Consider the following 13,365-nt stretch of genomic DNA (forward strand, 5'->3'; position numbering starts at 1 on the left):
AGGTACTATGAGAGCTTTACTCCAATCACTGGGAATTCGACCTTCTGACCAGGCCCTCTGAATGCAATGTAGTCGCTGCAAAACTTATATACCTCCGTACGAGGCTGATCTGAAAAGTTCTCAGCCTAACAATGAAAAAACAAATTTATAATTTCAAAATTTTTTTATTTTTCAACATAATCTCCCTTAAGACTGATACATTTATTCCAGCAATGCTCCAGCACCATTATCCCATCCCTGTAGTGGTTCTCAGTAAGATTTGCAAAGTCTACAGCTGCAATCACTTCTTGATTTGAAGAAAAATGCTGACCAGTGAGGAAGAGTTTTAGTTTTGGAAGAGATAGAAGTCAGAGGGAGCCAAATCTGGGAAATAGGGTGGATGTTCCAATAATTCATAGTGCAGATCCCTTAATTTTCCCATTGCTAAAACACCTTTGTGGGCAGGTGCATTGTCCTGATGAAAAATGATTTTTTTCTTCTGCAAACCGGGTCTTTTCTCACAAATTTTTTTCGTCTAGTCTGGTTAAAAGATCAGAATAATATTCCCTGGTTATTGTTTTACCCTTTTCAACATAATTAATAAACAAAATGCCTTAAGCATCCCAAAACACCAATGCCATGACCTTTCTTGCTGATGGAACCGACTTTGTCTTTGGTACTGAACAACCGGCTGCTGTCCACTGGTATGTAATGGTAAATCCAAGTCTCATCCATAGTAATAAATAGACGCACAAAATCAGTTTTATTCTTGTTAATATGCTCCAGAGATTTTCATGCGATTGCTTTTTGATCTGCTGTGAGCAAGCACGGCACTCTTGCGCAAAGCTTTTGCATTTGCAATTCTTCATGCAATATATATCCTACACCAAGGTTTCCCAAACTTTTTTTTCCGTAGCCCGGTTATTTTAATATTTCATCTTCATGACCCACTAAAATTTTTATGGCTAATTTCATTTTATTATTATTATAATAAAGATTACTCTTACAAAAATATAAAGAAATTAAACTAAGCCAAGTAATTTATTAATGAGAAGTGTGATGCTGTTGTTTGTTGGCTAGTAACTTCACGTTTGGAGGAAAAGATAACTTTATTCTTAAATCCGGTTCGACTTCTAATCGGTTTCTATATTTATTTTTTAGAAAAACCAGTTTTGCACTTATAGGTTGTGACAAAAGGCATTAGAAATTTTATCGCTTTTTCTGCTAAAACCGGGTACTCCTGACAGCAAGACAGCCAAAAATCCATCAGTAGTATTGTGTTGAAGATGTCTTTGAGTGCCGTATCACACAACAGTTCAATTATAGATTCAATATCTGAACCTAGCAATTCTGTGTTACCTGTAAAAGGGTTCCTTATCCATGCTTTGTTGCTGTTGATTGGGGGGGGGGGGGAAATATTCCTTCAGACTTGCCTACAGTCCTAGCATATGGTTCTTGATAACAGCTAAAATTTCATCCGACTGACATGGAACTCATATTTTTCGTCTCTATTAATTAAATTATTTATTCATTAGTCCTGATTAAACTTGTATTTTAGAGTTTCGTGAAAAAACGAAACACCTAGGTTTTCGACAGTTTTTTAGGCAACCCAGCATTTAGCTTTTGTGACCCGGTGCTGGTGTAAAAATATTTATGTAGCTATAAGAAGTCTAAATATTTTTACATAAAGTTTACCAAGGTCAGGCCCAGTAAGAATTGTGACTTGTAAATAGATGTTATATGTAAATAATCCTAATGGGAATTTGTATGTGCTCTATGCCAAATAAGGGAATATTCTAGAAGGTATAGTATTAAGGCAATACCTTGCCAATAGTAAAGCAGTATATTCTAAGAGCTTTGTAAAGATGTCAAACTTTGTGTGTGTTCTACATGGGAAGCTCAAGGTCAGTGCTAGGTAGTCCCAGCTGTTTACATCAGGCAACCAGGATGAACTGTGAAAGAATAAACTCAAAGTCAGAAGAATGGAAAACAGGAACCATCAATATAAGGAGTATTAATAAAAAATAAACTGGACTGCAGAAAAATTGGAAAAGCACCTTATAGACATAATTGACATTCCTGAAACAAAGAAGATGAAAACAGGTAAGATCTTATTATATAATAAGTATAGGATGTTCAGGCAATAATGATCCAGGAGAGGAAGGAGTACTGATAGCATTCAACACCGAACATGAAGATAAACTGCTTGATTGGAAGGCACTCAAGTAGAGTGATGTGGGCACACTTCAAAATGGGGAAATAGACAATGAAACCTATTTGTGCCTACGGTCCCACAGAAGGTTCTTCTAAGGAAGAGGTGAAAGAATTTTTTCAGTCATTAGAACAGGCAGATGACAAAGACGATAAAAACGTAGTCTTTGTTGTAGATCTAAACAACAGTAAAATGAACCCCAATAGGCATATAGGTATGTATTGGGAACATTTGAAGAAAAGGGCAAAACTAAAAATAATGGCAAGTATTTGCTGGGTTTCTATTCAGGACTAATCACTAACACCATATTCCAACATAAAGATGTGCATAAATTCACATCAAGAAAAGACACATGAAATAAGAAAGCCTGATTGATTTAGTCATTAAAATGATATATTCATGGTGGTTCAAAATACAAAAATGTACAGAGAATTTGAAATTAGAAGTGACCATTACTTAGTGATAAAAATGGATATTACAGTGAAAAGAACAGCAGATAAGAAAGTTTTAAAAATAATTAAAATTGAGCAGATTTTAAAGGTAAATTATACACTCGACTATACAAGTAATATTATTGAAGAAAGAATGAAACAGTTTGAAAACAAGAACCAAACCTTGGGAGTCAGTAGGAAATGCTGAAGAAGACATTAATTGATTCAGCTAGGGAGGTATGTGGTGAAGTTGCCTTAAGAATAGAAAAATAACAACTCCCATGGTGGATGCAGTTCTGGAAAAGAAGAAAGCATACCGAAAGTTCCTAGCAAAGAAGAGAAAGTGTGAAAGTAGCTAAACAAAAGTCATGGAATGACTTCAGTAAGAATATAGAAGCTAAATATCATGAAAGTGGCAAAATGTTTTGGGGGCTATTGAAAAAGCTTAAAATGAAGGAAAGAGTACTATAAAAGGAAACAAAAACAATACAGGTGACATGAAAACTGAAGATTTGTACTCCACGGAGGCAATATTAACTACAGGCCAAGTATAATGGAGAATGTAGGTGGCTTCTTCTTCTTCCTATTGCTCTACAATCGAAATTGAGTCTTGGTCTCCTGGATTTTTTTTGCCTCTAATCCTGTCAGTCCAAAAACAAGATGGATAGATACCATTGGTCAACACAGCTACATCATATTGTACTGACCAAACTGGAGAAGTCAATATGATGTTGCTATGTTGACTAATGGTATCTATCCATCTTGTTCTTGGTTTTCTTCTTGATTTTTTACCAAACTAAATTCACACAATTATTGTGATACAAGGCCAATTATAACCTTTTTATTTTTTAATAAAATATATTAAAAATATAAAATTTATTTCAAAATAATGTACAATATTTCATTGGGTTTGCACAAATAAAATTTAAATAACAAAAATGATCATAAATTATATATCACAGGCTTACTTTAAGGTGATTTATCATAACAAACAACAGAATCTTAATAAATAATATTAAATAAATTTTTAAATATGTACAGATATTAATAAGATACAGATGAGAAGCTCTTGCAGTCTAATTATAAAACAGTGAATGATTTCAAACTGAGAAAAACTTAGCTGAAATAAACTTTTTTAACTCCCCAAGTACACTGATATTTTGGAATGTCTACAGCTTTAACGTACCATTAAAAAGTAATTCTCGTGGAAATTACTGGGAAAATACATGGACCATTAAAAAGATTATGCATTTATAAGTGGACTGTTACAATATATTAAAATCCCTGCCACTTAAAATTAAATGCAGCATATGGTTAAGCAAGCAAATACATATGGCTTACTTATAAACAGACTAGTGCCAATTTCCATTGCTTAAAACCATATGACAGGTTTATGTATATATATTTTATATTAATATTGCAGTTAATAAGCAAATTCTATATGTACTAGCTGAATGACTACATCGATATGAGTCAAAATGAATGGGGAGGGGGATTTTACTTTACACAGGTAGTACACTAAACAATTATTTCAGTTCTGAATAAAAAGAACAAATTCAACCAATTCACAGTAATTTCCACAAATGCAACTTTCTTAGGATTATTTGAAATTAACATTGCACATATATGGTATTATTAGTTAATCAGAAATGAGACTAACAGAAGAGAAGTAATTTTTTCTTTTGATTCAGCAATATTTCTAAAACACATTGCTTATAATGTACCAGAGAAGTAATACACATTCTTACAAAAGTTAAAAGAAATATATATGATCAATTTTTAAAGTTTATTTTCTTGTGTTGGTATGCACGAGTACCTGCACCAAAATGTAGATGTATGTTCCTCAAGGTGGAAAATCACTATCTCACATTATAAAAAATTACAGGCCATTATATTTCACATTTATATAGTCCTTTTTGAAATTATAAAACTCACTGCAGCATCATTTTGTTACCTCAATTTTAGAAAATATTTCCTTTTTTTATAATTTTTATTTTACAGATGGACAGTCCAACCCACTACAAAAACTTAGGAATAGTTTATAACGGAAGGTTGTTTTTATTATGAGCAGAACGTTTTCACTTTGAGCACAACTTTGCTACAGTGGGAGATGACTGTACTTATTATAAACAACCTTCAAATAAGAAGAGAAACTGGCCAACTGTCTCCAAACACATAGATTAATTCATGAGTCTGCTACACATCTAATAATTCCATAATCAACAGAAGGGATGAGGAAACTAACTTTTTTCTGTTATTTACTTGTTCACCTATAATCTAACAACTACTTTTTTTTTTTTTTACACATGTCTTGGGCTATGTTCATAACATAATCCACATCTGAACTTCTAGTCCACTCATTCAGCAGTCGATATCCAGTTTTCAAGAATGAAAAATGTATAATGATAAACATTGTTCTAGATAATACTCTTTTGGGTATCAATGTCAGTGTCAGATTTCAAATTTTTAAAAGAAATATTATGCATAACTTGTCCTAACAACTTTTCAAAATTTGTGAAATTCACTGCAAAGTATTTCAATAAGAAGCTCATATAGTAAAACTTAAATAGGAACTTTTTGCAATGAGCATTAATACATGGCAATTAAAAGAAATATCCAACTCTTAAAAATAAAATTACATCAAGAACATTTCCAAACACAAATCGCCAAGTTACCAGCAAAGAACATATACAAAAGACTTTTTACTTCATGTGTAACTTCTAGACCAAAGGCTTCACCAACAACGACGTGCCAGGCAGTACCATATTTTTTATCCATCGTTTCTTTAATAAGTCTAGCAGCTTTCTGAAAATGAAAAAATTCGTCATTAATTCACACTTTTTAAGTACATAAACCATTTTTTTTTTAAAAATATATATAAAGATAAAGAGCCAACAGGCTTCATTTCGGCAATATATAAACATTAATTAAATTAAGGGGATATTAGATCCCACATTGTTTTAAAACCGAATAAGAAACTCAAAGATTGGAATCGGAGAGTTTTAAGCCGAATATAGTATAAAAAACTATAAAAGTATCGGTGAATACTAGCATGAGCTAAATGCAAGTAGTCCTAGAACGTAGTACAAACACGGGCAACTCGTTGCAGATATCTAGTATAATATAGCTAATATTCCCTTAATTTAATTAATGTTTATATCGCCGAAATGAAGCCTTTTGGCTCTTTATCTTTAAGTAACGTAATGGGTGCACCTTTTGGACAACTCGTATAGCAGAGTATATAAGTTCTTTGAGCTATACTCTTTCCCCACCTTTGCAACGAGTTGCCCATGTTTGTACTACGTTCTAGGACTACTTGCATTTAGCTCACACTAGTATTCGCCGATACTTTTATAGTTTTTTATACTATATTCAGCATGAAACTCTCTGATTCCAATCTTTGAGTTTCTTATTCGGTTTTAAAACAATGTGGGATCTAATATCCCCTTAATTTAATTAATACATAAAGCATGTCTACATATTTCAAAAATGTTTCATTTCTGCCTATAATGTCAAAGCAAACTCATAATACTAGAGTAATAGTTTAATACAATGAATTTCTTATAAAACAGCAATAATGCTTATGAGGATTTGGTCAGGACTTTCTGGCAGTTTGTTATAATGGGAGAGATTCTTATAACGATGTTTTGCTACAATGAATTGAACATATGTGGAACAGATTTAAATTGCAATCAAATTATTAACTATTATGGTATAGATCCAAAAGACTCCAATTTGGCATAAGCAAGATACTAAAAATGGAGAATACTGTAGAACCATTCATATTTTATAGACAAATATGGAAAGAACAGTTTCAAAATTTACCAGACAGCTTAAGAGAATACCTTGGGTCAGAGTTGTCTTGGTATGCATTACTTAAAAGATGGGCTCTGTCCAGAAGCTCATGTTTGCCTTTTATTAGGTTTCTGCATAGTCTCTGATGAGAACCAGTAGTTCAAATAAAGCTTAAATGATACTTAATTTAAAAACTAATCAAAAGGCAAACATTTCTGGTCAGAGCTCAGATAAAAAAAAAAAAATAGTATTTTTAGGAAGGACAGAAAAGATAGAATAGGAGAGGGTACTACTAAAGGTATTAGATGATTTGAGTCCAGTTAACCCTTTCTGACCTGAATTTTTTTTTCAAGTGAAAAAAAATTTTCTTTCTATTTATTTTGTCTTTAGGTCTAAAAAAGCAAGAATATCAAGTATTTTGATGAAAAATACATTTCAGGATAGGAATTCTGACTGACTGATTCCAGAAGTCAAATATTTGCTACTAGAATATAATGATTCCATATGGAATCATTATATTCTAGTAGCAAATATTTGACTTCTGAGCGTATACTCTATAATCCAATATATGCATATTATTCTACTAAGTCATAAAAACCGAGATTGGTAAGATTTATATGTATAATACATACCTGTTATTATATTAAAGAAATGGAACTACAACGTACAATACCAATTGGAATCATTTGCCACGTAATATGGGCTACGAAAGCCAAGACAATTAGTGATTCCAATTGGAATCACTAGGGCAGAAAGGGTTAAGGTAGAAACTCATGAAAGCAATAATCAGTTCAGTTTCTGGGGATGATGAAATGCACTGTTCCCTGATGGGCACTAAATGAGTGACATAAATTATCCAAACAAACTAACTACACACTATGAAAAAAACCTGGATCTCAAAAGCTTCTTAACCACACCATCAGCCAGCTTCCAGGAATGATCCCGAGCAGATAACATGCCCTCAATTTTTCCTCGTGCACTTTCATAGACCAATTATAATCTTAGTTACTTGCAATGAATCTTTGCAACTGTCTTCTATTTAACTGACAACTATCCAGACATGGTCATAAAAAAGTGGTAGAAAAATGCCCTTGCACATTCTTGAAGTCTGTGATCTCTTTAAAAGCAAAGTTATCTGATGTAATGAGATAACCACTTTGGCAAATGTAACCAGTAAACTTTAACTCAATGTCCACAACAGCTCCCAAGTCTCTAGCTTCACTATTTGCAGCAAATTCCTATTAATATAATACTGTCTCCATAGCAATGGCAAACTGATATTCATTATCATTTGACCATATACAACTTAACATTCATCATCATCACGAACCATGAGTTCACTGCCTGTTGGTGTCTGATGCCTCCACTATCTTCTTCCACCTTTCTTTGTCCAGTGCACAGTGTCGCAGTTTTTGTACACCCATTCCACACCAGTCTTTTATATTGTCTATCCATTCTCTGTATGGTCTACCTCTTCTGTTTAAACCATCCAAAATACCAAACATAAATGTCTTTATCTTCCGGTCCTCACTCATTCTACAGATGTGTTCAAATAATTGCAGCTTCCGTTTTATAATCTCCTGCATTAGATTCTCTTTTGGTTGTATCTTCTGATAGAGCTCTTCATTTGTGATTTTCTGTACCCATCCTATTCTTAGAATCTTCCTGTAATAAGTTCTTTCAAATGCCAAAATTCTTTTTCTTGATTCCTTATTTATTACCAATGTTTCAGATCCATACAGTACACCACTAAAGATGCATGTTTCCAGTACTCTTAGTTTTGTTTGCAGGCTGATCACTTTACTTTTCCAGATGTTATCCATGGCCTTCAGATTTGTTCTTCCCTTTGAAATCCTGATCTTTATTTCTTTTTTACAGTCCAAGTCATATGTCAGTTTACTTCCCAAATATGTGAATTGTTCTACATTTTTTATATCAATTCCATCCATTTGTATCTTTTGTTTCATGTACTTCTCACCAAATATCATTGTCTTTGTTTTTTCCAAGTTCATAACAAGCCCAAATCTCTTCCCTTCCTCATTTAACAGTCCTCTTTCGTCTTCTTCAATAATAACAATGTCATCTGCAAATCTCAGATTGTTAATTCTCATTCCGTGTACAGATATTCCTTTTGCATCTTCCTTCAGTTTGTCCACTGCTCTTTCTAAATGTGCGATGAAAATGCTTGGTGATATTGGATCCCCCCCTGTATAGTACCTCTGCTTGTTCTAAACCATTTCTCCAAATCATCACCTATTCTAACTGCTGTAACTGCATTCTGATAAACATCTTTTAATATAGCTATTAATTTTTTTATCAATTCCATAGGATTCCAGAACTGCTAATGTCACTTTCTGGTCAATACTGTCAAATGCTTTCTGAAAATCAACAAAGCAAGTATATGTTTGTTTCTTCTCCTAGCTTTCTCTGCTATTAACCTCATTGTCATTAAATCTGTTGAATTGTAGTTCTATCCTTCCTAAATCCTGCTTGCTCATCTGCAAGGTCTGCTTCCAATTGTGTTCCCAATCTTTCTGTTAATATCATCATCACTTTACCAAGATGACTTGAAAAGGCAATTGTTCTTTAATTTTTCATAGATTAATATTATAATGTCAGTAATAAATAATATTACTGACATTACAGTGTGTAATGTCAGTAATGTTGATTTCACCCACTCCTCTGGCATTTTCCCTTCTTTCCATACCATATTACACAGTTGGTGCATTTCTGTAACCATACTTTCACCACCATATTTAATCATTTCTCCAGTGATGTTATTGTTACCAGGACTCTTGTTGTGTTTTAGCCGTCCTATTGCTTTTTCTACCTCTCCTCTTAAAATGTCCATATCATGCTCATTAGCTGGTAGTGATATCTGCTTCAATTCTTCAGTCAGTTTCCCAACTTTCTCTAAATCTAGTTTTTCTTCATATAACTCACTACAGTATCTTGTCCACTGCTGTACAATTTTTTCTTTATTCATCAATACTTTGCCTTTTTCATCTTTAATTGTGGTCTGTTTTGGTTGCCACTTTCTATTAATGGTTCTGATCATTTTGTATACCTCCCTTGTTTCATGCTCTCCATAGTACTGTTCTATATGAAGAGATGTTGGAAAGGGTCCAAAGGCGACTGACTAAGGTAGTCTCTGACCTCTGGAATGTCGAGTATGAGGAAAGATTGAAAAGATGTAATTTGCAGAGTCTAGTGGAGAGAAGGAAGAGGGGAGATATGATAGAGACCTACAAGTTGGTAAGGGGTTGTTATAGGATCAATGGTGGAGAAGTTCTACAGAGAATAGTGGGAGATCAGGGGAGAACCAGAGGTCATACCTGGAAACTGTATAAAGAGGGTGTGAGTAGGGGAGTGAGAGGCAGGTTTTTTTCGTGCAGAGTTGTGAATGATTGGAATGCCTTGCCTGAGAGTGTGGTGTCTGCAGGGAGTTTGAATGTGTTTAAGACCCGGTATGATGAGATGTGTGTGAGATAAAAGGACCTCCTAGATGAGTCTTTGACTCCATGAGGTCTTGTTTAATAATAATAATAATAATAATATTGTTGCATTCTTTCCCAGCCATCATTATCTATTCCAACTTTGGCATTCCAATCTCCTTCAATAATTAGCACATCTTGCTTTGGTATCATTTCTATTGTTTCTGTCAGATCTTTGTAGAATAAGTCAATATCCTCATCTGCACTGTCAGATGTGGGTGCATATATCTGGACTATTGATATGTTGAATGGTTTTGCCTGAAATCTTGCTACTATGATTCAGTCATTGACTGGTTTGTAGCCTAACAGTGCCTCTCGAGCTCTTTTGCCAACTCCTGCTTCTTGCTTGGTGTTATTTCCTGACCATATTACTTCGCATCCATTGATCTCTCCAGATGATGTTCATCGCACCTCTGCCAATCCTAGTATATCCCACTAATATCTCTTCATTTCTTCACAAAGTAGTTCTAATTTTCCTGACATCCAGAGTGTCCGCACATTCCATGTTTCTACTGATAACGGTTCTGTTAGTTTCTGTTTCCTTTCGGTATCCCACTTTTCGATCCAACCCCGATTGCTCGATTGGTATCGCGGGCCTTGTTTATCCGGGTGACGTCCGAGCCGGCATGTTTTACCCATTCATCCTATAGGCATCAGATAACAATCGTGTTTTTTCTTTACAGTCAGAGCATTGACACTCATCTGACCGACCCTCCTCCTTTGTCCAGGCTTGGGACTGGCATGAGACCACTAAGGATCCCATTGGCGGAGTTACTTAACATTGGCTGATGTTATTGTTTGGAATTATGGGCAAAGAAACTGAGACTATGAGGCCAGTGCGTTATGAATGTAAATTGCATTTCTTCTTCTGGCCAGTTTGCCTGTTTTTCAAGATGAAAAAAATTGCACTCCTCTTGGACTCAGCACTTCCACACATCACTTTCTGATAGACAGCCAGACATTGTCCTATTCACATCACAAGTTTATTTTATAGAACCTGATGAATCTGTATCACAACCTCACATATGGAATCCCATCAAATATCTTTGCAAAGTAAACCATCATGGTATACCCATTCCCCTTATCGAACTCAGCTGTCACTATTAGAGAACATGAGCAGACTGCTAAAGTAAGATTAACCTTCAACAGAATCCTAGAACTGTGACAGCAAGATACTAAATGGTGTATCATTAACTATGAATATATTATCTACTTAGCTCCACCCTTGTATAATGGAATTATCTTGCTCTCCTTCCATTCATTAGGAATCATGCACATGCTGAGATCAAAGATGAACAGCAAGGTGTGATTTGGTGCTAACTCTTTTGCACATTCCATCAGCACCATTCAATCCCTATGTGATATTCAAATCAAGCTCTTACAATAACTTTAACACTTCTAACTCATCTATCTCAAATGTTTCATTCATTCTCCACCAATGGCATCCACAGAGCTAATGGGTCTGCCCAGCGTATACCTTACTAAAGGGAATGCTTAAAATGCAGCTATTTCTTGTGCATCTAATACTTTCCTATATTCTGCCTTTTCTACTATTTGCATTCACTAAGATTTTGAGAGTTTGGCAACTCCTATAGGTTAGGATGACCTCTCATTGCTTCTGCCTTTGTATCTCCACTACTGGGCCTGGCTCTCACTGACGAGACCTCAATAAAGGTCGAAACTGGTATGGGTAGTGGCCCTTGCCTTAATGCATAGCATTACACATATTCGCAAGGAGATGTGCTTTGCATTATGGGAGATACTGAGATAGGATTGATGAGAGCTTTCTCCACCTTTGCAACGAGTTGCCTGGTGTTGCACGACCTTACCCCAGTCCTGAAGATACTTTCAGGCGCAAACTTTGTTTGCTCACACTTGGATAAAGGATTAAACTAAACTTATTATTCACTAAGATTATTCTTCCACGGTCATTCTTCCTTTTATAAATAGAAATGAAATTGTCACAGATATTTTTGGTCAGTTCAACTAACTTCTTTCTCATAATCAGATTTCACTTCCTCATCATGGTCATCACTCTCCTAGCCCACTTTTTACAGAGCTCCTCATCACCACTCTTTTCATGCTATCAAATCTACAAACATTATCTTTTTATGAAGCTTCTGCTTTAAAGTGTTATTCATCCATTTAATTCCCATGCAAACTCTAAGGTTACTCTTGATATTACTTTCTTCAGAAAGACTTTAACTATGTCCAGTGCAATGCTGATTTCATCAACAATGCAGCTGATGTTTTAGGAACACTTGTAAGACTAAAATAAAAAAGTGCTGTTTTTCACAAACTCTTTTCAATATTAGCTTCCTATAGTTAAATACAGCTGTGGTTAAATTTTATATTGTTGGATATTGTTGCTTTTATGGATTTATTATTATCAACATCAGGCCTCCAAGAAGATAAAAACACTCCATGCAGAAGGTCCAAACTCTCATGCAAAAAGAGTGGCACACTGTGCCTTAAAACCCATTCACAGTTTCCACACCAACTACTCTCCTTGTAAAGAACCTGCTCCTCAGTCCCTTGCTCATATCTTCCTTATAGAGCAGTGTTTCTTAACCTGTGGTCCATGACGATAGCACAGGTGGTTTGCAGGCAAACTTAATTAAATAAATATATATTTTTTAGTTAACAAAAACAAACTAAAATTGAACAAGTAAAAATTATTGAAATCAAATGGAGACAAAAAAAACAACAAATAGAGTCAGAATGTTCAAAGGCAGAACCAATAAAACTAGATTGTTGTTCACTTCACCCCTCTTTTATTACTCATCATTCTGGCACTACAATAATTTGTAGCGGCAAAATGACAAATAATAAAGAGCTGAAGTTAACAACAATATAGTTTTATTGCGTCCACCTTCCCTTACTGTTTTGTCAGATTTCAAGTGAACATGTGTTATCCACATTTCAACCAATTGCTTGTTGTTTATTGATTTTTATTACTGAAGGTTTTACTCCTTCAATCAAGGCTCAGTATCATTTAGCACTTCAGAAGTGCTAAATGATACATGGACAAAGTGTGTCGTGAGTCAACCCAGTATTTACATATTTTTCAGAAACATTTTAATAATGGAAAAGTGGCTTAGGACTAGGACTTTGAAAACAAGAGCAAATGAAACAGGTAATGCTAACCCTAATTGTGATACACGTATTGTAACGGCGAGTATATCTGATACTATTCAAGTAGTAGAAACAGGCAGTTCAAAGAAAATATACAGAAACCTTCTTCCTTGCATGTATATATATATATAAATATTTTCCCAATATTTAGGCATGTTAATATAATTTTTTCCATCTCTTTGCTATATTTCACCATTGCCAACTTTTAACAATTTTGAGGAGAAAGAATGTGCATTAGAGTTTCCATGTAGGTGAACACGCATATTAGTTTTGAGAGAAATCTGTCGACCGCTTTAACCAATGTTTTGTAGGACATTGT

At 34.5% G+C, this 13,365-nt stretch overlaps 1 protein-coding gene across 1 annotated transcript in view; it reads right to left on the bottom strand.

Annotated features, from left to right (window-relative positions):
- Nucleotides 1-3,526: 3,526 nt before the first annotated feature.
- Nucleotides 3,527-13,365, bottom strand: part of LOC150107863 (dynein axonemal light chain 4) — a 68,876-nt gene continuing 59,037 nt past the window's right edge. Inside the window, exon 3 of the mRNA XM_090415385.1 lies at nt 3,527-5,427. Coding sequence (XP_090271511.1) covers nt 5,263-5,427 — 165 coding nt within the window. The 3' untranslated portion in view covers nt 3,527-5,262. The remainder of the gene's footprint in view (nt 5,428-13,365) is intronic.

Source organism: Typopeltis vanoorti, chromosome 3, assembly GCF_054136105.1.
Source record: "Typopeltis vanoorti isolate ZY-2024b chromosome 3, IOZ_Tvanoo_1.0, whole genome shotgun sequence".
In the NCBI taxonomy this organism is placed as follows: Eukaryota; Metazoa; Arthropoda; class Arachnida; order Uropygi; family Thelyphonidae; genus Typopeltis; species Typopeltis vanoorti.